Source organism: Carcharodon carcharias, chromosome 2 (assembly GCF_017639515.1).
Source record: "Carcharodon carcharias isolate sCarCar2 chromosome 2, sCarCar2.pri, whole genome shotgun sequence".
Taxonomy (NCBI): Eukaryota; Metazoa; Chordata; class Chondrichthyes; order Lamniformes; family Lamnidae; genus Carcharodon; species Carcharodon carcharias.
The window spans coordinates 114,729,898-114,756,260 of record NC_054468.1 but is presented as its reverse complement, the minus strand read 5'-3'; the positions used below and the strand labels follow the sequence as shown (position 1 = coordinate 114,756,260).

The window sequence follows — 26,363 nt, the reverse complement described above, 5'->3', positions numbered from 1 at the left end:
CCGCGCCATAGCATCAAGGCTGTTTAATTAAATCATAAAATGTGCATTTAAAAGGAGAAAATCTAACTTATAAAAACACAATGGCAAGTTTGAGAAAGAATCACCGATAGTTTATCAGCTTTACAAAGAAATTCACACATCTCTAACATATACAGTAATGGTCCAACCCACTCAACACCCACTGTACATGTGCAAAAGCAGCATGCAGTACCTCCACAGCAAAAGCAAATATAATCTTGTAAGGAGTTGGGTTTCATTTTGTGCACCTGGATGCTGTCATTGCTTATATAGATTAAAAAGCAAGGCAGGAAGAAAGCAGTGGCGCAAACCATGCATTACATGCGCTGGGAAGGCAGGAGTAAAGCAAGCGACTACAAACAGATACATGACTCAGTTAATGAATGAAAGAAGCTTACTTCATTCAGAAAGCTGACTAATTGGTCTACAGTTAAGTAATCAGATTTGTCTCCATTGCTGTAAAGGAATTCAGTAAAAATATAAGTTGTTTGCACATTTCTGCATAATTAATGATTTTCAAAACATAACCCTTGGCGTACTGAAATTTCTTTTCATTTGCAACATGTCTGCCTTGAAACCTCCAATGCTAGAGAGGCAGTATACTCTAACTGCAGTATACTCTGAAAATCATGGCCAAATATTTTCTTAGTTCATTTAATCCTGGTGGTTACTGCAATCCTCAAACGGTTACACGCATTAACTGCAAACATTCAACATGTTACTCTTACTTCACAAGATTAAAACAATAAACAGCAATCCATTCATTTTATGCACTCCAACTTTTGGAGATCTCTTATCAAAAGCAAATGATTTTGGAATAAGGGGTATATTTTCCTCTTCCGGAAAGGAAGTTTTCTTACATGATTAGTTCAACATTTTACCATTTCTTATTAACATGGCCGTTGACAGTCATTTTGCTTCAATTCTGTCAACCATAAATCCCAGTGCTGGTTTTGGCTCAGTCGGTAGCATTCTCCCCTCTGACTCAAAAGATTGTAAGTTCAAGTCCCACTCCAAGACTTCAGCTCAAAAATCAAGGCTGACACTCCAGTGTAGCACTTACGGAGAGCTGCAGGTGTCGCCTTTTAGAGTGAAACTTTACGTCCAGGCCCCACTTCCCCTCTCAGGTGAATGTAAAAGATCCCATGGCATTATTTTGAAGAGCAGTGGTGTCCTGCTATCCCCAGTGTCCTGGTCAATGTTTATCCCTCAATCAAGATAGATTATCCGGCCATTATCTCATTGCTGCACATGGGACATTGCTGTGTTAAAACTTGCAGTCACATTTCCTGTATTACAACTGTGAATACAGCTCATTGGCTGTAAAGCACTTTGAGACATCAGGTGGTCGTGAAAGGCGCTCTGTAAATGCAAATCTTTTTCTTTCCATTGATATTGACAAAAAGCAATATGATTCACCTGACCTAACGTTACTATTGTATTTCTCAACAAACGAAAATGCCACTGGACAAGGAAACTGACAAAGATTATTTTTCATCAGTTATGGAGTAGGAAATCACCCAGCGAAGACCGTGAGACTCTGCAACCAACCAAACTGAAGGCCTTCACACCTGATCCACCTCCCAATGTCAGCCTTCCCTGTGTGAATCAACTTCCCATGGCAGCTCACTCTCTCAATGAATGTATTTATGACTGACCAAAGGTGCTTGAACTGCCAGAATGGGGGGAACCGCTGGTGGTTAACATAAACTGGAAGCCAATCCAAGAGCACTAATTTTCGAATGTTATGCATGGGATATGGAAATACTAAACACATGGAAATGGAGACAAGTGCAACATGGGTAACAAAGGAGCATTAAGAATTTTAATACTCCAGAAAAAGCTAGCATTATGAAAAAAAAGTATTTTATAGTTTCAAAGGTTCATGGGAGATAGGAAAGAGGAGGAGGAGTTGACCATACAGTCCCTTCAGTCTGCTCTGCTAATCAAAGATCATGGCTCAACTTCTACCTCAATTCCACTATCCTCTTTTCTGCTTATCCCTTGAATCCTTTAGCATCCAAATATCAATCATAGCTCAGCCTTGAACATATTCATCAACTGAGCTTTCAGAGTCCTCAAGAATTCCAAAGATTGATATGCCAAGTGAAGAAATTACCTCTCATCTCATCCCTAAATAGTCTTCTCCTGAAAATATGATCTCCGCTTTTAGACACTCTAGCCAATGGAAAATGAAATAACCAGTAAGATGATTATTGGAAAGCAACAGTTAAGGTTCTGCTCTACCGATTGGCTTAAAATTTATGGGGATAAAGTTAGGAGTGCCAGCAATTTTCAAGTTTAAGTGAAATAAAATTGAACTCTCATACAGTCCATGTACAAATGCAGCAAGACCTGGCTTGGACTGACAAGTGGCAAGTAACATTCACACCACACAAGTGTCAGGCAATGACCATCTCCAACAAATGAGAATCCAATTATCACCCCCTGGTGTTCATTGGCATTACCATCACTGAATCCCCCACTATCAATATCCTGGGGGTTACTATTGACCAGAAACTGAATTGGACTAGCTATATAAATACTGTGGCTACAAGAGCAGGTCAGAGACTAGGAATCCTGCAGCGAGTAACTCACCTCCTGACTCCCCAAAGACTCTCCACCATCGACAAGTCACAAGTCAGGAGTGTGATGGAGAGTACTACTTGCCTGGATGAGTGCAACTCCAACAACACTCAAGAAGCACTCACCATCCAGGACAAAGCAGCCCTCTTCATTGGCACCACATCCACAAACATTCACCCACTCCACCACTTATGCACAGTGGCAGCAGTGTGTACGATCTAGAAGATGTACTGCAGGGACTCACCAAGCCTATTTATCAGCACCTTGCAAACCTACAACTACTACCATCTAGAAGGACAAGGGCAACAGATAGATGGGAACACCACCAGCTGTAAGTTCCCCTCCAAGACACTCACTATCCTGACTTGAAGATATATCGCTGTTCCTTCACTGTCACTGGGTCAAAACCCTGGAACTCCCTCTCTAATAGCACGGTGGGTGTACCTACATCACATGGACTGCAGTGGTTCAAGAAAGCAGCTCACCACCATCTTTTCAAGGGCAAATAGGGATGAGCAATAAATACTGGCCTAGCCGCGATACCCACATCCCATAAACAAATTTTAAAATATCACTCCAATGAAGGACATATAGCTGATAGGTTCATTGATTACATGTTTGAGAATTGTGTTCATATCAATATTGATGCTTATAACTTAAAATTCCTGCATATGTCTAGCTTCTACAAATGAAGAGTGATGGATTTATTAGGTGTGAGTTCATGATTTTTAGTATATAAGCTGCCACCAGATGTCAGGTTTGGTTATAAAGACTAACATTAGAAACCAGTCCAGTGCAGAGAGCTGACATGGGAAGAAATGTCCAGTGCCAGGGGCTGACATGGGAAGCAATGTCCGGTGCAGAGGGCTGACACGGGCAGAAATGTCCAGTGCCAGGGGCTGACCTGGGAAGCAATGTCGAGTGCCAGGGGCTGACCTGGGAAGAAATGTCCAGTGCAGAGAGCTGACACGGGTAGCAATGTCCAGTGCCAGGGGCTGACATGGGAAGCAATGTCGAGTGCCAGGGGCTGACATGGGAAGAAATGTCCAGTGCAGAGAGCTGACACGGGTAGCAATGTCCAGTGCCAGGGGCTGACATGGGAAGCAATGTCTAGTGCCAGGGGCTGACATGGGAAGAAATGTCCAGTGCCAGGGGCTGACATGGGAAGAAATGTCCAGTGCAGAGAGCTGACATGGGAAGAAATGTCTAGTGCAGAGAGCTGACACAGGAAGAAATGTCCAGTGCCAGGGGCTGACACGGGAAGCAATGTCCAGTGCCAGGGGCTGACATGGGAAGCAATATCCAGTGCCAGGGGCTGACATGGGAAGCAATGTCCAGAGCCAGGGGCTGACACAGGAAGCAATGTCCGGTGCAGAGGGCTGACATGGGAATTAAGGTCAAATGAGGAGGACTGACATTGGAAGTTTAGTGAAGAAGGAATCTCTGCATCACCTCAAAACTAGGATTCTGAACAGTGAGAGCTGGCTGTGCTGATCTTGCCCTTCTTTCATATGATTAACCCACACTCTGAATAAGTATTTAGAATGCACTTTTTTTTTAGTACTTGCTATCCAGATCACTATGAGTTTCTTAAAACATTTTAATAAGGTCTTCCAAATTACAAAATAAAGCATTTTGTGATTCCCCTTACACACATTTCAAGGCTGTGCGTAAATTCGAGACCAATGATAATAGAAAGTTCCGTTACCGCTTTCATTCAGCTTAATCACATTTACTTTTTCAGCACCTGGAGCAAAATATACCCCAAAATTTTTCAAATGTTTACTAATCATAACAAGTTAATGCTTTATTTAAACCAGCAGGTTAGATTTCAAAAGCTGTTAGTCCAGCAGATGCAAAATGATTCCAGGTGCTCTACACTAGTTATATTCAGATATTTTTGAAAAGGTTTCAATTAAACTACCACTTTATTATAACTAGAATGGCTACAGTAAAGAAAATAAATGGGCAAACAGTGCAATGCACCATTTCTTACTTAGTTAAAAGAGGATTCAGATGACATGAATATTAGAAACTACTTTGTGTTATTCGGAATGATGCCTGCTCAATGGATACGTTCTACTTCTTTTGTATGGGTGACCTGCCTTCAGCTTCAGTTCACAAGTAGTTATACTGACAATTCCTAATAAATAAAAACTTACAGTTTCTTGAACAGCTCCTCAATGTCAGTGCGAGGACAAATTTTTTGCGTAAGTGCATAAAATTTATCAAAGGTGAACACTGCCGGCTCAATTTCATCATTCTGTAAGAGATGAGAGAATGCCATTAATATTTAATTGAAAGTTTTATAAGATTATTCATGACTTTTTTTACTGTAAAATCAGTACACCACCGCCACTTGTCATGCAAATAATATTACGAATGTCAGCTTAGAAAACAAGTGAATTAGTCATATTGTTAAGGGGGTAAAAAGCTTACTTTGTAAAATGAATATAGCTTGGAATAACATTTGACACCAATTGAATGCTCCCACCCAAAATAATAACCTATATATCTTTTTTCAGATGCTGAATGATTTGTGATTTTCTGCACACTTCTAACATTTTCTATTTTTCCTTTAGATTAGCACAGCTTTTCTCTTGATGCCCAATAGGCGATTGTTTAGTTGTTATCTCGTGTGTAAAGAGTTTTATTACGGCTATATCATACGTTGACTAAAATAACATTTCTGTAAGCTAACAGCAGTCTTAAAAATAAATCAGACAGATGTGCATTCGCTCCCACCAGCTGTAACCATGGGAACTCACCATGACAGTCCCCAAGTATCCGGAGAACTAGAAGCACAAAGTAAATCTTAATGGGACTAATCCAAAAGGAAAATTATCGAATGCATTGCGAACTTCTATGTGTATCCAAATAAAAAGACCACTTCATGTCCTCATTTTCAGCCCGTCCACCCACCAGACAGCAAGTGAGGAAAACACAAGTAACCTCAAGAGAAAAACTGATGAAGTTAATATCCAATTACATTTTGGTTTGTAGGGTACAAAATGTCTACACTATTTAGACTTGAGATGGTCTCAGGGAGGTTCCTTGCTCTCAAATTCCCATGTTGAGCATGTTGAGTGAAGAAGTGAGCAAGAAAAGTAACAAGATTTGAGGTTGTCCCTTAACAAAGCTAATCGTTGCAACAAGTGTTCTGTTCTAGGCAGGCCCTAACTCAAGATTCATTATGGAGCTTCTCAAGCCACTTACTGGGGAAGAGTAGCTGAGGTGGTTTCACATTAGACCCTTTAGCTTTATTCCTTGAACAACCTTCCCCTTTTGGGCTAGAACGAAGGCTAGAGGTTTCCCCCACAACCCCCATCCCCACCATCACTTACCATTTACAATAGGAGGGACCAGCCACTGGATATCAATCAGTACTTGCAACCAACAGTCAGGCTGCCATCCACAGGGACTTCTGACTCAGGGGCGGAAATATTACCACTAAGGTACTGGTCATGCCATAAGGTCACAAGCACCCTGCTGAATACTGGTCCAGGATTTAGAGACCATATTCTGGTCTTCATTCACTGGGACTGGGTGGAGCAGAGTTTGAATCATTCATCTTCTGATTCAGAGGAGGGGATGTCTTCACTAAGCCAAACACTCACTCCAACAATGCTCTTCAACACTAAACTTGAGCAGCGTATAAGTTCAAAATTATTCCCAAAACTAAGATAGTTTTTCACCAGGCTTTCCAATAACAATAACTTGCATTTACATATGGTGTGTTTTAGTGGCACTCTGCCCAAGGGCAGGACCTCTGCTCATTTCCCCACACCTTGCGGACCCGCGCTTTCCTCTCCAAGCATATATGGTGCCTGAAATGTTGAAAAACATCTAAAGGCTTTACAGAGGTATAAAGAAATGCAAATGGATACTGAATCAAAGGTGGTGATATTTGGAAGGGTGACCAAAAGCATGCTCAAATAGGTGGTCTTAAAGAGAAAGAGGAGACGGAGAGGGACTGGGGGAGAATTCCAGAGCATGGGGCTTAGGCATCTGAAGGTGCGGCAGCTAATAGTCGCATTAATGGGGGGGAAGGGGTGGTGGTGGAGGTTAAAGACTGGAGGAGGTTACAGAGATTGGTCAGGCAATGGAGTCAACAATAGTCTGGCTTTGCAGGTTCAGTGGTGGTAGTCGTTCTTGTAAATGGTCCATGAGTCTTGCAGTTATAGAAGTTGATGCACACTGTAAGTGGACTTAGGTGGGAAAGAAAATATAAGTAATAGTTCTAACAAATAATGTAGGGGAAGAGAGTAGTGTAATATTCAGAAATTGTGCTTTACATACTACAGGTAAAGGGAAGACTAAAAGATGTAAACTGGTTAAACTGGAGAGAGAGAAATAAGAAACATGTCAGTAAAACACCAGAGCAGAGGAACAGGTTAGGGTGTGTGGCCCAAATAAGCGTTCTTTATTTAAACACGTGGAGGCGATGGAAGAAGCTGAAAAAAATGCAGATACAAATTCAACCTGGAGGGTATGACACAATTGCCATTACTGAGGCATGACTACAAGACAATCTAGGCTGGGAACTAAATTTACCAGGTTATAATGTCTACAGGAAAAATAGCGAAAATGGTCAAGGGAGAACAATAGTCTTAGTGCTTAAAAATGAAATCACTTCAATGGTAAAAGAGGGCATAATGAGAGGTAAACAGGCAGTGGAGACTTTCTGGGCACAAGAAAGAAACAGAAAAGGATTCTGAACTGTAACTCTTTCGAGTACAAAGCTGTTTCCATCTGTTTCAGATGAAGTTACATTGTTTCATAATTTGCCATTGTGAGATTTGAACTCTTAATTTTGGGGTTACAAACCCAGTACCTAACCACTTGGCTATAATGAGAGTCGTGTAGTATAAGGTGCACGGGAGCAGCTTGAAGTGACAGAAAGTATAAATGCGGAGACTCGATAAGCATGTGGCAAAGGGTGCAGTCATTTTAATGGGGGATTTTAGCTTTCATATAAATTTGGACAAGCAGACCAGCTCATGTCAAATTGACAGCGAATTTCTTGAGTGTGTTCAGGAAGCTTTCTGCAACAATATGTCTTTGAACCAACAAGGGGGCAGGTCATATCAGAATTATTAATGAATAATGAGTCAGATTGAGTTGGCAGCCTAATGGTCCATGAACTTTTACCTAATAGTGATCATAATATGAATAAGCTCAAGGTAATGTTCGAAAGGGAAAAAAAAAACAGTTATTAAGGTCCTATACTTAGGGAAGGCTGACTTCAATGGGATAAGGTAGAGACACAATAAACTGGGCAAACCTGTTAATGGGCAAAATGACAAAAGATCAGTGGGAAGCATTCCAAAAAGAATGTGTTGCAGAACCAATTTATATTCCTAATGGGTAAGAGCTCTATTGGCTAGAGAGAAAAAGCAGCCACGGGCATCTAAAAAGGTAAGGGGCAACATAAAACTAAAAGAAAAAGCATAAAAATAATCAAAACCTAACAAAGGTCCTGGCGAATGAGAAAGGCACAAAGAATAAAGGAAGGCGACAAAATTGCAACATGGGGTATGAAAGAGAAGGATATCAAAATGAACACAAAACGCCTTTACAGTAATAATACAAGAAGGAGGGCTGCCAGGAGCAATGTGGGCATTGATTATGCTTGGAAATTGATAATAGTGACATTGTCAATTAAAATAAGGAAATGGCAGGCATGCTAAATAATTACTTTGGATCAGAATTTACAGTAGAGGAAGAGGATAACATGTTAGACATCTCAAGGAAACTAACATGAAATCAGAAATGCAGACTCACCAAAATTAACATAAGCAAAACAACAGAAATGGCAAAAATACTAGCACTAAATAGTGACAAATCCCCAGCACTGGATAGTATTCTTGCCAATGGCTTAAAGGAAGTAGATGAGAACATTGCAGGTGCCCTAATTATAATTCTTGATTCAGGAGCTGTTCCATTAGATTAGAACATTGTTTACGTCACTCCACTTTTTAAGCAAGTTGTCAGAGAGGAACCAGAGAGTTATAGGTTAGTTAGCCTAACATCAGTTGTCAGAAAATTACTAGAACCAGAGAGAGTGATTGAAAATCTTGAAAAGTTTCAGCTGATCAGGCAGAGTCAGCACGAATTTGTAAAGGGTAAGACACCCCTGATGAACCTGATTGAACTCTTTGAAGAAGTTTTTAAAATAGAGGACAGGGGAATGCCTATGGATGTTATTTATAGGCATTTCTAGAAGACATTCCTTAAAGTGAGACTGTTTGCTAAGGTAGAAACTCATGGGATTGAAGGAACTTTCTTGACCTGATAAGGAAATTGGTAGAGTAGCAGGAGACAGAGAGTATAGGGATATTGGGCAGGTACGCTAACTGACAGGATGTGGCTAGTGGTGGCTCTCAAGGATCTTGTCAGGGCTTCTTATGAAAGACTTAGATGATGGGATAGACAGCATTGTAAGCGATAGATGCAAGCCTAAAAATTGGTCAAAACTGTACAAATGTCAGGTCATCCACTCTGAATATGAAAAGGATAGAACAGAATGCTTTATAAATGGTGCAAATCTAGAAACAGTGGAGGTCCAAAAGAACTTGGAGGTCCATGTTTATACATATAAACCAAAAAGTCTAATGGAATGTTGGCCTTCACATCCAGAGGACTAAAATACAAGGGGGTAGAAGTTATGTTTCAGCTATACAATGTCTTGGCTAGAGCACAAATGGGTTGGAATTTAATGGCCCTGTTGTGGCAGGCACAGGGCTGTAAAATGCGGCGAGCCGTTCTAAACCCCATTCACTTCCCGCAGGACCGTAAAATCCCACTGGCGTAACACTATGCCCTTGAAGTATAGTAAACAGTTCTGGGCACCACATTTTAGTAAAGATATGTTGGTCTTGGAGGGAGTGCAGTGTGGAGTTAGCAGAGTAACACCTGGACTCCAAGGGTTCATTTCAAGACATTACACAAACTAGGATTGTATTCCCTGAATTTTAGAAAGTTAAAGGATGATTTGATCGAAGTTTTCAAGATGATAAGAGGAATTGATCGGGTAGATAGAGAGAAACTATTTCCGCTGGGTGGGGAGTCTAGGACTAGGGGGACAGATTCTAAAAGTCGGAACCAGGTCTCTCAGGGGTGAAGTTTCATAACAATTCTACATGCAAAGAAATTTGAAACTCTATCCACCGAATTATAATTGACGCTCAGTCAACTGGCTAATTTTAAGTCTGACATTGATACATTTTGTAAACTAAAGATATTAAGGGATAGAGGATGAAGAGTTAGGTCACAGGTCAGTTTTGGTCTAATTGAATGACAGACAGGCACAAGTAGGAAGATAGTCCACACCCTGTTCCGATGTACAATATCAGGACCTGGAGATTTAACTATGGAAGTGCTTGTGGCCTGAACCAGACGTCCTTGCCTTTTGCATGTCGATTTCTTTAATCTCTTTGAAAAGAACAGGGTCAAAGAGAGATGAGGCAAGACTTGGTTTGAATCATTTAGGTCCCTTTATACCACAGTGAGGTACAGAGCAATAACCATGGTTACTTAGTTCAAATTGATAAACCACCACGATCACATTAAATAACAAAAGTGGTATGCTGCTTCACTTCAGTGGGCTGTCTTGCCTCAATGAAAGAGATGAACACCTCTGTGTTCTATTCCACAGCCGGGGAAGGACCTGCCTTTCCTTCCAGTCTCCTGCCAGCCACGGAACTTTGCTGCCCATCAGCTTGGGCAGTCCAGCCTCTTTGAAAAGTCCAGACTGCCTTTTGGGTGTCCAAGTTTCGATTCTTAGCAGCCCCACTTCACAGACAGAAATCAAAGGGTGTTCCAAAATAATGGGGTAACAGTTGTTCTCTGACTACCCTGACCAGTTCACAAATCGTTTCCCCCCCACCCCCCTCTTTTGCATAAACAACTTTGCTTTAGGATTTTAAGCACCTTTGCATAAGGGTGCCCCCTTTAAAAGCCATAAGAACCACAAGTGAGATTGCCTGAAATATCGGAAAGAGACAATACCACAGCTTTACTAAGTCATCAACTAATTGTTTGTGCGATCAGGGTTCATTTGAACTTACATACATGAGGCAGGATATTGCACTCAGTGAGTGGGAGCATGCCTGACCCGAATGAGTGTACAATGACGCGCAACGACATTGGGCGAGCATCCCGATGTCATTGTACGCCCGCGCGATATTTCGGTCAGCGGGCGCATGCGCCATCAATTAACACGCCTATTAAGGCCGTTAAAGTAACAATTAAATGAAATCTTTCACTGCCCATCCGACCTTGCGGTTGGCGGGCAGGCAAAAAGGCCAAGTAGCTTTTGGATTTTTTTTAGGAAATCTCATCCATGGGCGGGATGAGGTTTCCAACAACAGATTAAAAATTAAATTAAAATTTTTAAAGTTCATTCATAACATGTCCCTGCTCATGTAAGAGAGTCACATGAGGGGACGCGTTTTTAACATTGCTTTAAGTGTTTTTAAATTTATTATTTTAAAAATGGTCGGCTCCCTGAGGCAGCTCTGTGCCTCAGGGAGCTTTCGTTGTGCGCATGCACAAGCTTCAATGCTCACCCTCCCCGGCAGGGCTGAGCACTGCAGCATGCACTTCACTTATGGGGTAAAAGCCCACCCGCTGGCCAATTTAGTGAAATTATTCAGAGAAATTAGTTAGATAACACAAATCCAGAAGATATAAATGAAGAATTCCAAATCTTACCTTGCCACTGGGAAGACCTAGTTCCTTCAGTACCTGAAATATCACCTTTTCTGTCTTGCCTGAAGCAAAGGTTCTGGTAATGCTGAAAATAACGAAACGATAAAAGCGTTCATAAACAATTTGGGAACCTCAGGAATGACTCGTCTACAGAAAACATAGCAGTAATTTTGCTTGTTCTGTTATTGCCTACACTGTATTCCTTACATGGGTTGAAAATGTAATTTTTTAAATACGTTTTATATGTAGGATGTTTCAAGAAATCAAACAGCTGGGAATCTTCACATAGGTCTTCACCTATCACTGGCCCCCTATCGAGCTCTCCTGTCCCGCCCCCTTCTACCAGCTTACATTTCATTTCATTTCTATATGTCTTAATTCTGATGAAGAGTCATGCGGACTCGAAACGTCAACTGTGTCCCTCTCTGCAGATGCTGTCAGACCTGCTGAGTTTTTCCAGGTATTTTTGTTTTCGTTCTGGGAATCTCCACAGTTCCACATATGGTTGATTAAAATACCCTCGGGCGGGCTGAGGAGTATGTGGGAGGGCTACATTCTTTCCTTTCCAGCAAAAGCACTGCATTAAATTACCAATAATAACAAACGAATGCAGGTGGGAGGCGGGCAGGAGCTAGAAGCAGCCCTGCCTGATGGCAGGTCGGTTCCCCGGCTGCAGCCCACCTCCGGGCACTCTTTGCTGAAGCAGGATCGGGAGTGGGGCAGCCGATCAGGCTCACTAAGAGCCCACTGAGTCAATTAAAGAAGGTTCTACTGGGGTTTTCCAGGCTCCTTGCAGGCATCCGGGGCTAGTTTACGTGCCTGGAGGCTGCCTCCTATCAGCAGGCTGGAAGCCCTCACTGCCTACCAGGGTGCAGGAGCAGCCAAATGCCACCCTGTGCAGCAGCCACCCCACAGCAGCGGCCTGGCTGCCAAAGTCATTTTTCACTTTAGGTGTAAATGTGTTGGAGAGAGGACGTCACCATCAGGAAGCGCCTTCTCTCTCTTACTTACCTTCTATTACAGCTTGCTGTTCCTTGCGACCTGAAAGGCTTCTGATTGGCCCTCAAGCTTCAAGAGCCCGACCCAGGGCTGCGAACCTGTCTCCAGACCAATTAACAAGGCGCCCCGTGAAAGCGTGACTATTTCCTCCCACGGGTGGATTTGACACCCAGAAACTGAGCTGACCTCTATTTCTCGCCTCCAGTAGGAAAATCCTGCTGCAAAAATCACTGTACAGTGTCTCAGGGCTCACCTCAGCTGGAATGGACTCTCCTATGCACACAGAGGCTCACAATTTACCCCTCTCACACACATACGTTTAGCTCCACAGTGTACCTTTGTAAATTATTCTGTGCAGGCTTAGCCATAATAGGCCTGGCAGTCTGGTTTTGTACCCGACAACTTCCTTCAATGTCTACTGGCCAGGATGCCTGAGCCTCACAACAACTCACAAGCTCGCAATCAGTAGGGAAGTGGTTGCAAATTTTATCTACGAATTAGCAAGCTTGCAGCTTGTTCAATGAAGGTGTTTATCAGTCCGATACAAATCATTTGAGAGTTAACATTGCGTCTCTTATAAGCTCAAAGAAGAGTATCATCTGATAACATTTACGAGGGTAATATTTCTATTTTATTAATGTGATGTTTTATGTAACAATTGTAAATTAATTATAATTTTGTTAATAAACACTGTTTTGTCTCCTACTATATGTATCCTTTTTGTAACCCATTAGCTGAGCACAAAGAATGTTGGAATCCTAATCAAAAGTCACATTTCATTTGAGTGGAGAATGCTTTCTGTTGGTATATGATAGATAAGACTGTTGGAACCAGAGAGATAGGAAACAAGCTGAAATTGTCAGTTTTCCCCTTCATTACAAGACTCGTTTTTTTTTTACCCCGTCCAACAATAGGGAAGTGATAACACTTTTTTCCCTGAAATTGGAAACCTGCTTGTTCAAGCCTTGCTGACTTTCAATGAAAGATATAGTCAGTTTTGCACTGTTTGATATTTAAACAGGCATGGATTGATAAGCCAGTATGGATAACAAAAGCAGATAAATGCATCCAATGGAAAACACAAATCAGTATTTCAGGCCGTTGCTGTTGAAGTTAGCAAAGGATAGTTAAATTACTTCGTTTTACAGATTCGAAACTGAGCTGATCTCAAACTGGCATGAACATTGCAGTCTTACCATGGAGCTGTATTCCTGAGCAACATTCAATACAGGGCCAGAAAATGTTAGGCAAATTTCTACAGACGCTTCCCAGCTCATGATTGGCAAGTTCCTGGAGCCGCAGCGAACAAGGTAAGTGGTGTTTCTTGGGTTTCCAAGAGTCTTCCACAAAAGTTAAAATAGGTGATTAGTAAACCCACCACCTCCCTGCCCAGAACTACACCCCAGATGTATTTTGAGGTCTTTCTTATCTATGAACAGTCAAAGTAGATGCAGTTAGCATTAGCAGTAAAGTAGCAAGTTTCCTTTATTGAAAGCAAGTTACATTTGCAAAGGCGGCTTGCTCCAGACTATCCATTTAACATAAGCACTCTGTATTTCCAATGCTTAAGTTCACTTCTGTCACCCTTGCATACTTGGATTAGCAATTGCTCCCAGTTTTTGCTTCAAAAACAAAAGGCACTGATTATCGTTCCTAAGGAAGACCAACAATGCACATTTTTTAAGCCATTTCTCACCTCCTTACTGGGATTTTTCCATTTACATTTGTCAGGAATGATAACCTCATCCAGCTGGAAGAGAAAAAAAAAATCAGTGTTATTACTTATCAAGTGTGGACAAGAGAGCAGAAAGGAAACAGATGTGTTTAGCTTGAAGCCACATGAGTGGCTGTGATCACAACCCCAAATATGCTGAGCAGCGAGGTGGGCTCAGGAGAAAACCCATATACGGTACTGTGGTCATTCATTGCCAAGGATAACTTGAGCATAGCTGCTATTTATAACTGACAAGACCAATGGAAATTCAGAAGACATAAAATTTGGAGGAAGATTTGGACTTTTGCAAGATAAGGAAGACTTGACGTCAATATAATTAAAATGAAATGAGCATGAAAGGGCTTTAATCAAAAAGGATTTGCAAGTATTTGAAATTTAGCCCAAATCCCAGTCTAGCTGCTGCATTTGCCCTGCTGCTGGTTCTTCAGTCCCAGCCAGACCAACATTCTAATATCCACATCAATTCCCAGCCGATTGCACCATCTGTCTGTCAAGTCCCTTACACTCCTCTCCAGGATCCTGTTATGTACTGCACTCCAGGCCTTCATTCAAGTGTTCAGTGCTCGGCAAGGAAAATCAGGGGAAGAGCTCTGGGAACATTTGGAAAGTGGATTGTGGGGTCCTGGGAATAATAAGGTCTAGGATTTGACAAAATGGGAGTAGCAGGAATAGGGGGAAGGGGTGTTTTTTTTTTAAACTGGTTGCACGTGAACAGGATTGGATGTGAGAACCACTGGTTGGAAGGGTCAGAAAAACAGTGAAAAGTTAAGGTCAGTGAACACTCAAAATATGTAAGAAACCAGAAAGGGAACAGTTGACACTTAACAAAATGATGGAAAATGAAAACTCAAGGTCATCTTCAAGTGCTCAGCAATCTCCATTAACATCAAAGGCTCCCTATCAAGGGACATGGTAAGCACAACCCAAATCCTCAGCGCCATTAAGGGCTTGACATCCTTCACCCCATATTCCTAGCTGCACATCATGTTGCCTGGATATTTGCTATTCCTGAAAGAACCTGATAGAAGGACTTGCCATTTTCTGAGTAAGGGGCTGTCAGCAGATGCCCTTTCTCGTTCATTTCAGAAAATTACCTCCAGTTGTAACATAGCCTAGGCCAGAATGCACACAACAACCTCCACGTGATAAAGGTTTTGAAATCAGACTCTTCAAATATTGGTGTACAAATATTTAATACTTTTGCACATGAACACACGAATTTAGAGCAAAAATAGCCCATTCAGCCCCTTGAGCCTGCTCCGCCATTCAATAAGATCATGGCTGATCTGCTTGTGTTTTGAATTCCACATTCCCATCAACCCCCGGTAACCTTTGATTCCCTTGCCTAACAAGAATCTATCTCTGCCTTAAAACTATTCAGTGATCCTGCCTCCACCATGTTCTGAGGCAGAGAGTTCCAAAGTCGCACAATCCTCTGAGAGAAAAAGAACTCTCCATCTCTGTCTTAAAAGGGCGACCCCTAATTTTAAAACAGTGCCCCTGGTTCTGGGCTCACCCACAACAGGAAACATCCTTTCACGTGCACCTTGTCAATACCGTTCAGGATCTTTTATACTTCAGTCAAGTCACCCCTCACTCTTCTAGCAGTGTCTGTTTTTTTTAATGCAGCAAATAAAGCAATTTTATATGAATATACATTTAATATTAAAAAAGAGATAATTTCAAGCGACTAGCCTCAAACTAATTCTTCAGCTGCTTTGTTCTACAATTTTTGAGCTTTCACTTTTCTTTACATAATCCAGTTTTACTGTGCACGAAGGTGATGTATAATTTGACACTTGATGCACCATTGAATAAAGTGTTTAGAAGTATGGCTGACAAAGCAAATTCAATGCGAGACAATCACATCATTTGTTAATACAACTGAAATAAGCAAATGATAGAGGTATAACTTAACTGTTTCTTGAGACAGGTCATGGGGCAGACATTGTTAGCTTTGAAGTTGTGAATAATGGCTCTTAACCCTTCTACCCAATGCTGAAAGATCAAAAATACAAATTACTTTCAGTGGACCCACTCCAGCAACATTTGACTTAGTTTTCTTTTTACCGAGTTCTGCCCAATTCCAGTTCCTTTCAATTGCCCCTCACCTCATCTTCCCCACCAAAGTCCTTTAAAAATCGACGCTACATCGCACATGCCTGACTGCACTATTGAGTAAGTGGACCACCACATCCTCACTCAACCTTACAGCTGCCTCTGTTAACTCAGCAAGAGAGAGCACTAAAGTACTTGTCTGCTGGTTATATTTTTCAGCCGTTGGTTTCCAATAATCTTTGTTCACACGGGTACTCAGTGGTGTCCCTATTGACATCCATCTCCTTCACTAGCTTCAGTGACAGCTGCACTGGGTAATTTCTGACAGTGGGAATCCCCTTTGGCACTTCACTGGACTGTGATCTGTTCCAGTGTTTTTTTTTAAAAAGTTTCTTCCAATGACGGCCCAATATTCTTGGCGATGTTTGTACAATAGAACAACGGACTGCCAAAAGTCTGGTGGCATGAGAGGGTTATAACTGTGCTCCCTGTGTCTTCTCATCGGTGCCTGATACAGTCACTCCACAAGTTTGTGCGAGGTGAGTTCTCATCAGGGAATTTGGCTGGGATTTTCCGGCCCCGATGTGGCGGGACCCAGCGGGGGAGATTCGGCACACCCGGCCAAAAGTCCATTGGCTTCCGGCCTGACCGGACGACTCCAGTGGTGGGTGGGGCTGGAAAATCCAGCCCCCGTGAGCTTAATAGTGGGGGGAGCTCTGAAAAAACCGGTCATTCAAAAGCAAAGTTGAAGGAAAATATTCAGAGGCAGAGGAAAAACCCCACCAGTGAAACTTTCTCCTTCAAGCAGTTACGCACAATGACATTTGTTAACCTTTTGTGAATTCACATTATACAAAATGGTAACCGATAATCTTTTGCGACTGCTCTTAATAACAATCATACAAGTGCAAAAATCGCAGCATTTTGATCATTTTTGACTAACTAAAAACAGTTATAAATTGTCAGTAGAGTGCTATCCTGAGTGAAGCAAATGCAAGAGCTCATGCACATGTTTTTTTTTCCCCCCTTTAAATGCAAGCTGACAATTAAATTCCATATTCATTGATCACTTATTTGTTTGTCTCTTCACCCAACATAGCTTGCTCTCATAATGCAGAAAGGCGTTTGCACCATTAGGGGGCAGTAAAGTTCTTAAATCGTGTAAAGATAATGCTGTGCTACCTGAAACATTACCACCTATACATATGTCACACTCTCCTTGTAAATACACTGTAAATACAATACTCCAAAACATTCATTGTTGAGAGCTTGGTGGGATTTGAACTGATCATGATTTCAGGTGCAGCTCTTTGAAGTTTTTTAGGTTCACTCACATGTACTTATGGGGCAAAGTGATCCCAGGGCTGCGCCGCACCAGGCCCGACGCGCACTTGTGAGGAAACAGATTGACTGCGCCCGATAATGCAATGTTAGGTAGTTCTGATGTTTTCACTGCATTCCCAGCGCATAGCACATGACTGCCTGGTCAGCCGGGAATTCCAGTGCCTTCTGCTGTTTAAAGGGCTACTTACTGAATATCCTAAATCCGCCCCGTTTTCTGGCTCTCAAAAACGTGTGGAGGTCCCACTTAGCAATTAGGTGGTAGAGGCTCTGCTGCAGCAAGTCCAGAAGTGAAGGATGACCACCCCCCTCCCCCTACCCTGTGACCATCACCACCTCCTTCATCCCAAAGACAGACAACCCTTAACTAAGAGTACAGCCAGAGCAGCGTGGGTGGATTTAACTAAGTGCATAAATGCAGTTTTATTTATAGTTGCCTGATTGTACAGAACTTGAATATTGCTGAAAAGAGGGACTGGCTGTCGAAGCTTTTCATCTTGCACTCATCAGGACAGATGCAAGAATGCCAAATTTAAAAAGGGAGCAACAGTTTATACTGCATGAGAAAGGGGCCAACCCATCAGCATCCTTTCCACCACTTTAATGGGTGCCTTATTGAAAGTTTTTGGAAAATATGTGACCTCCAAGTGACCAAGGAGAGAAGATGAGACCAAAGTATGGTCTCAACTTAGCATCCTACACCAGTCTCTGTCACCCATTCCTACACCACCTATCGGTTAATCCGAGAGGTGGAGGGAGGAGCGCGTGGTGAAACAAAGAGCAGGAGAAGAAAGTGCAGGTGGAATTCTGGGAGACCTTCTCTGTTAGTCAGAGAACTCCTTACCCCAGGAGTTTGAGCCTCGCAGGGAGCAACCACACTGGGTTACAACCCACCGAACCTAGGCTCACCCAGCATCTGAGCCTACATGGATACAGCGAAGTCCAGCAACCAAATGCTATGAGGAGATCAGCTACCAGAAAGCAAAACTGGAAGAGTTTTAAGAGCCTAATGATATGAGTGGATATGGTGGAGGGGGAAACTCAATACGTACTGTTCTCTGTTTCAATATTGCATCCATCGGGAGGAAGCAATGTTTAAAACAAGTGAGGACATGAATTATTTATACAATGTAAAAATTTGCTGTGATGCCAGATCTTTGCTCGTTATCTGTCCATGAGGAATGGGGGTCCACCCAACTTTCCATTCCTAGTTATGGTATAATGTGGTTTATTAATTCATGGAGATATGTGAGAGTGTGTTACACAACCTGTACATCTTGAGGGCGTGCCAAGGGAGGCGTCTATTCTTAGCACAGTAGGCACTTGCATAATGCTGTAGGAGTGGCTGACCAATCTGAAGACCCGCATTGCTAATATGGCCATTTCACAGCCTGCAGGAGTGGAGTCTCTATTGGTCGAGGGCTTAAATTCAGGCTTAGCCACCATCACAAATAGGCCTCTGAGGGAATGCCCAACAGGACAATGACAGATGCTATATCCATGTGAATCCAGTCACTTTGTTGATATGACTGCAGGTGTGTCCAGGAGCAGACAGGCCCAGGCAGCCACTTTTTATACTTCTTTTTTGTTCATGGGAATGTAGGCGCCACTGGCAAGGCCAGTATTTGTTGCCCATCCCTAATTGCCCTTCAACTGAATGGCTTTCAGAGGGCAGTTAAGAGTCAACCACATTGCTGTGGGTCTGGAGCCACATATATGGCAGATTTCCTTGACTGAAGGACATCAGCAAACAAGGTGAATATTTATGACAGCATGTCATGGTCACCATTACTGAGGCTGGCTTTATATTCCAGATTGATTCATTTAATTTAAATTCCACCAGCTGCCATGGTGGGGTTTGAACACTGGCCCCCAAAGCATTAGCCTGGGCCTCTGGGCCACTAGTCCAACAACATTACCACCACACCACCACCTCCTGCCACTACATCAATCACCATCATATCAAGAGTCACAGGTCCATCTACTGAATCAGCATGAGAGGTAATCACCCACTTCGAGAACCAAGCAACGACACCCAGCGGTCAAATAATTCACTGCATTCGCTCATTGCGTTAACACTCTCTAAGGAGCACGCAATAAGGATTAGAACACACTGACTGCAGCTTCGCTCGAAGGGAAAGAGTCCAGGTTAAAAATACTGAAGGTACCTATACCATTCACTGGAAGGTTTAGCAAAAGCTGAATTGACTGAATCTCTAAAATGTCCGATGCTGTTGTAGAGAAGCGATGCAGAATTTCCAGATTGGCAAGTCAGGCTGATAATGAAGGATGGGAGCAAAAAAAAAATCAGGGGATTATAGGATTTAAGCTGGGAAATGATGAGCAAAGCCAGCACAGAGCAGAATAAATCTAAAAGACATGGTATTAAAAGGAAGGTTGACGGTAAGTTAATTTAACTGCGTTGCACAGAAATTATATTACATTTAACAAGTAATACTAATTTTTCCTGGTTAGAATAACTCAAAATCAGTGATGCTGTTTAGCACTGTCTCTTAAAATACGAGTGTGAGCTAGGACCATTTCTGGGTCCCTACCCCATTCTGGCTCTCCAGGTGACCCCCTGCGAGTTCTTCCCAGAGCTGGTCGATGAAGAGGATTCCTGATGCTGCAGGCCCAGCGGGCTTGTGGCTTTGGAAGGATGGCAGCCTCACTGCCTGAGGTGGGCGCTACCACTGGTCAACCACCCTCAGCAAGGTGGCCCATCCACTGCCAGGAATATCCCAGTGGCATCCTCCCACCAACTCAACAATCAACCCACAAACGGCCATTTAATTGTGCAGATTTCTTACTCGTCACTGCTGGCCAGGCAGCCTTTGCTGGTGATGACTTGTCTTCAGGAAGATCACCCAGAGGCAAGAGCCTATTGGCCCACTGACCTGACACAGCTCCAAAATTCTCCTAGTTCCACCTTCAAACTGAGCTCTTTGGGATGGGTATGATTCGCCCTTTACTGCCTTTGCCATTGTAGTCATCCTATTTCCCAAGGCCTCTCGGTGGATGTTTGAGATTGCTGGCATCAATTAAGTGGATAGGTTGTGAAACAGGTGGACAATTTTATAAAGCACCTGCACTGTAATGCTGGGGCAAAAAGATTGTACTTTTAGTAGTCATGGGTCACTATTTTCCAGAATGGCACCTGAATTTGAAGTGGTTGAGAAAGTGCAACTCAGTGGCCGACTTTTTCTTTTAATTCCTTCATGGGATGTGAGGATCACTGGGTAGGCCAACATTTATTGCCCATCCCTAATTGCTCTCGAGAAGATGGTGGTGAGCCACCTTCTTGAACCACTGTAGTCCATCTGGTGCAGTTACGCCTACAGTACTGTTAGGGAGTTCCAGGATTTGGATCCAGCCATGATATACTTCCAGGTCAGGAATGGTATGTGGTCTCGAGGTGAACTTGCAGGCGATGGTGTCCCCATGTGCCTGCTGCCCATGTTCTTTTCTAACTGGTAGAGGTCGGAGGTTTGGAAGATGCTATTGGAGAAGCTTTTGTGAGTTGCTGCAGTGCATCTGGTAGATGGTACATTGGTGTGGAGGGAGTGAATGTTTAAGGTGGTGGATGGGATGCCAATCAAGCGGGCTGCTTTATCCTGGATGGCGTTGAGCTTCTTGAGTGTTGTTGGAGCTTCACTCATCCAGGGAAGTGGAGATGACTCCATCACTCCTGACCTGTGCCTTGTAGATTGTGGACAAGCTCTAGGGAGTCAGGGGGCAAGTGACTCTGAACAGGCTCACATTCTCACCCCATCCTAGGATAAATGCCCCTCCTTTGACCTGCTCTTGACTGCGCCACTGCTTCTATTAAAAAATATATATACTTCTCCCTCTGCGCACGCAATTGCATACGCATCCTGTGAAATAATGCAGGTGGACTAATCCACCTGTGCCCAGCAATCACAATCACATCAATGAACCGTGCGACGGCACTTATATTTGCTTTGCACCTCTTCAAAGAAAGAGTTGATATTTGGCATTTAGTGGCATCAGAATTGAAGTCTGTGTCTCCTGCAGTTAGGGAGTTGTTATCTGGATGTTCCAATGTGCTGACGCTACAGCTGATGAAGGTTCAAGTTTAGCGGACTGAAACATTTTGAAGTATTTCAAGAAGGACTTTCCAAACATTTTTTTAAAAAATTCATCTAAGGGATGTGGGCATCGCTGGCTAGGCCAGCGTTTATTGTGGTGGTGAGGGGCAGTCGTGACCCCCAGAGGGGTCGCGGAATGGGAGTTTAGAGTTGCAAATTTCGAGGTAGCAATTTATTCATTGCCCATCCTGAATGTGCAATGCCACTGGAAGTTAAGTTTCAATGGGGAAATTATCATCCACATCTCCTTTAGCAATTTCCTGACCTCTCGACTGCAGGAAGGAAAACAATGAATACCAAGTTCAGTTGACCAGGAGAGACATGAACCCACAAGGGAGCTGCAAATTATGCCAAAGGTAATCACGTCCGACGTCTGACAGAATAATTACAGTAAGGTCACAGATTTTTGGAGTCAGAAAAAATAGAAGATCGCATTTATTTCAGACATCCGTTTAAAAAAAAAATAAGTGCCAAATCTCCCATGCGACATTGCGTATTAGTAGCATTTGGTAGAAAAATAGCAACATGTTCACTGTGAAAATATTAGTTCTTACCACATCCGATTCATTTAAAAGACGTGTTAATTATGTGTACCTTAGCTGTTTCCACACTGTCAGCCACCAGATACGTAAAGCTGATGTTTACCAGGTCGGCATCACAGCAAATGCAAAAAATTCTTCCATCCAGTTCGTGTTCTGCTTTTCCAACTGCCTCAAGTGCAGACAATATTTTGGGGTCCTTGAACACGAGTGAAAAGGGAGAAACAATATTTGCATAATGGATCATTTAAGGTAAGGAAATGACATTCAGAAAATAATTATGGTTACATTTACTGAAACTTTGCTGCAGCTGATGAAGGTTCAAGCGAGCCTGAAGTAGTTAAGGCAGGGTTTCCCCAAACTGGACCGTGACTCCTCCCCTTCCTCACCCTCCCTCCCTCTGCGTTGTGAAATGAGACTTTGGGGTCATGAGCTTCGAGGCAGCAATGGCCGCCATGGATCTCGGGCTGATTTCGAACTGCAATTAGGTCCCTTTAAATCCTTGTGTCTTTTTCTATCGATAGGCGTGGCCTAATGGACTCCTCTCTGAGGCACAATTGCTGCTGCATAAAAAGCATGTGAATAGGGAGGTGTTTCTTCTTTCTTTGGAAACTGCCTTTTCATCAGCTGCCTCGCCCCCACCGCAACAAATCCCTCAAGAGCTGAAGCCTCCCCCATCCAAAGCCTCCCTCCATCCAATAACTTAAGTCTCCAACCCACTCACACAATGAAGCCCTCCCCCTGCTCTACAACTGAAGCTTCTCCCTCCACCCCATTCAACAGCTCTTGTATCCCCCCAAATTTTCACTCCAGCATCCCACGAAGACTGAAAATGGGGTCACACCGTGAAATGGTTTGGAAAGCTCTGATTTAAAGTAAGCCTGATGGCTTGGTAGGCAATCCTTTCCTTAACTTTAAACTGAACAACTTCATTTGCCTCCCAACCTTCCTTGGCTCTCTTTGTTTACTAGGATAGTCAATAGCGCCACTGCAATCCTTTCCTTTGTTTCTCCAACTATGCCATCCCACACATGGTCGCCAAAAAACAGATTTAGCATTTACCTCGCTGCACGCTATTCTGATGTCCTTCTGTGGCAGCCTACATAACAAGTCACTGCATTCTGAAAAGTGACTTGACAGGTTTTCCTGACATGTTAAGGTACTGTCTAAATGCAAGATATTTTTACAGTTGTCATGAAACAGTTTTCATTGACACAACCAAAATAATTTGCATTTGGTTAGCATCTTCAAAATAGGACAAAAATGTCCCAAGGGAGAGAAAGAAGTTGGCACTAAGTGACATTTGCTGCAGTCTGACATCCTCCAGAACATTAACTAACATGCTGTTTCCTTTATGGCACTGCTGATAATGGTTGCCTTGCTAGGAGAACTAGAGGGTAAGCATTTATTTGAAGGTTTCTCTGTAGATAGTTGCCGACATGGATCGTTTAACATGGCAGCAATATCAACTTTGCTGCCAGGCATTTTTGACAATTGGTGGCTTGAGTGGGTCAGAACAGCAACCAATTATCTGCTCTTTGCCATGAAAAGCCAAGTACAGCCACAAATTACTTACTTAATTACTTAATGAACCTTTTAAGGAAGGCTTGTGTGGTTTTTAAAGACATACAAGCAAGGACACTGATCAAGCGATGCCTGAAAATGTAAAGTGGCCGCTTTCTGGAAAATTCCTATGTGGATTATACTGACCGACCTGTCCTGAGAGAACATGGGGTGTCGCACCTGAAAAGCTGTCGTGGTTTTCTGCAAGCAGAGACTCTTGAAAGGGAGATAGGAAAGATGCAAAAGATTGACCTTTAATCTCCTGAAGTTGTGGAGACGAAAGACTGATTTGCAAATCTCAGCAGTCACCCAAAAATCCATCTCCTGTTGATTTATATCTCAGGATGTGTAAAGCAGAAGAATAAGCTAGCCATCCTCCTGCAGCTTGCAGGCAAAAGATCTCTCTCTCTCTGTTACTGGAGGTAAAGTTCAGCAGAAGCTACAATCTAAAGGAAATAGGACAGCCTTTCAGTCACCGTGCGGAACCCAGTCTCCAAACTAACTGCGAAATTACCAAAGTCAGCTCTACCGGAATTACCCAACCTACGGCCACAATGTACCGCCATCTATGCCTCATGGACAAGCCAAAGACCGATTCGTATATTCCTTTTCACTTTTATTTGGGCTCTTAATGTCTCATTTCTGATCTATGTATGTTGTGTTTTTATTATTTTTCTTGGGATTTGGTGACCAATAAACTTAATCTTTCTTTGACTCAAGAAAGCCTTGTTAAATTGGCTCCTTCTAAAAATTAAATACATTTGGATTGGAAAAGGTGTCCAAGGGGCTGGGGGCAGGGGGGAGACTCCCTTTTAAATTAACCTCGTTGCAACCAACCGAGGGGGTTGAATGAAAAGGGGGGAGCCAGCTGAGCCGGGAGCATCACAAAATTGGGGTCCCGTTCGGAAGGTTAACAAATTGGGGGACCTCGGCTGGTCATAACACCTTCCAGGCATGAAATCACAGCTAAAGCACAAAGAATTATGTTTCCCTTGTGCTGCTCCATAATATGAAGGAGGTCAATTCCACAGCACTGACAGTATTCCAGAAGCCTCAAATGAAATAGAAAGGGTGTTGGAAACACACAGCAGGTCAAACAGCATCTGAACAGACAAGCTGACTTTCTTCAGACTTGGGACACATGAGGTGAGCAGACATGTTAGTGAAATCAAGAATAGGGAAAAGGGTAGGGGAAATGTATGTCTATATATCAGCTTGAATTTTAGGGTGTTGCAAAGGGAATATTCCCTCTAGAAAGTAAAGAGGGGAAGGCAGAATGAGTTTGGAGTTGGGATCATTTTGTAGGTAACGGAAGTAGCAGTAGACACTTTAGGAAAGGTGTGAAGGCATTAAGAGCGAGTGCAGAAAAGATTCATAAGAATGAGAAACTTCAGCTATGTGGATAGATTGGAGAGGTTAGGATTGTTTTCCTTGGTGAAGAGAAGGTTAAGAGGAATTTTGTTAGAGGTACTCAAAATCATGAGAGGTCAAGACAGAGTGGATAGGGAGAAACTGTTCCCACTGATGGAAGCATCGAGGATAAGAGGGCACAGATTTAGGGAAATTGGCAAAAGAAGCAATGGAGATATGAGGAGACACTTTATCACACAGCGAGTGATTAAGATTTAGAATGTGCTGCCTGAGACTGTGGTGGAGACAGGGACAATCAAGCCATTCAAGAGGGAACTGGGTTATCTGAAAAGGAAGAATACGCAGGGCTACAGGGAGATGAGGATGGGGGAAGAGGAAAGGCACCAGGTGCCTTGCTCATTTCGGAAAGCCAGCCCAGACACGACAGACCCATTGAAAGGCCTCCTCCTGTGCTGGAACAACAATTCACAGGTTCTGTTCTGTGATTCTTTGACAATCTGAAAAGTGCAAAAGGTTGGCGAGGTGGGAAATCTACAGAGTTGTACAAGATGGAGGAAGGGATCAGGGCAGGAGCAAGGGAAATGCGGCAAACAGGTCTGGTTAATGGCTCTGTGAACTCTTTGGTGAGGTAAAAAGGGCATTTCAGAAGCAGAAGATACGAGTCATAAGAGCAAATATGACAGAGATGTAGAGACTGGGAGAGTGGGATGTCGTTTTTGCAGATTAGGAAGAAGGTTACTGAAGTTAATTTTCATATGGTCAATGGAAGGTGATCACTGTGTTCAGACAAAGAGAGAGAGATAAGAAGGGGAGCAATTGGGGGTAGACCAAGCAAACAAGAGGGACAAGTGTAATTTGGAAGCACAGTTAATGAAGTTCTCAAGGTCAGGACAAAAGCAATTATCAGTGTCGACACACTCATAGAAAATACAGTCGTGTAGGAGGGACCCTGGGAACTCTGCCAGAACCTTATCTTGAGAATTAAGTTATGCAATATAAATACCTCAAGAATCTTACCAATATTCTTAGCAGATCTTCATCAGGAAGTAATTTCTTCAGGATAATTTCCAAGTAATTTTACTGAGCCAATCTATTTCCGTCGCTGTCTCACATTACTTTCATTTCTTCCTTCATGTGCACATGATCTCCTAGAGATAAGGCACACAAAACAAATTCTTACCTTGGGGATAGTCCCATATCGTATACTGTTGACCATCGAACATTCCAGTACCTGTCCTTCCTTAAAAATACAGGAGAAACATTCATTAAGCTGAGTTTGCAGGAAATAAAACACATACTCAGCGTGCCAATATTACTCTGCTTAGAAATGGG

General features: G+C 42.7%; 1 protein-coding gene across 9 annotated transcripts in view; it reads right to left on the bottom strand.

Annotated features, from left to right (window-relative positions):
• The window catches only part of LOC121292423 (1-phosphatidylinositol 4,5-bisphosphate phosphodiesterase beta-4), a 451,886-nt gene that overhangs the window by 176,782 nt on the left and 248,741 nt on the right, over positions 1 to 26,363 (bottom strand). For all 9 annotated transcript variants that reach the window (XM_041214297.1, XM_041214373.1, XM_041214305.1 and 6 more), the window contains 7 exons: positions 26,212 to 26,271; positions 22,153 to 22,296; positions 15,969 to 16,048; positions 14,012 to 14,065; positions 11,320 to 11,401; positions 4,767 to 4,867; positions 417 to 474 (listed from right to left, as the gene is read on the bottom strand). In XM_041214297.1, coding sequence (XP_041070231.1) covers positions 417 to 474; positions 4,767 to 4,867; positions 11,320 to 11,401; positions 14,012 to 14,065; positions 15,969 to 16,048; positions 22,153 to 22,296; positions 26,212 to 26,271 — 579 coding nt within the window. The remainder of the gene's footprint in view (positions 1 to 416; positions 475 to 4,766; positions 4,868 to 11,319; positions 11,402 to 14,011; positions 14,066 to 15,968; positions 16,049 to 22,152; positions 22,297 to 26,211; positions 26,272 to 26,363) is intronic.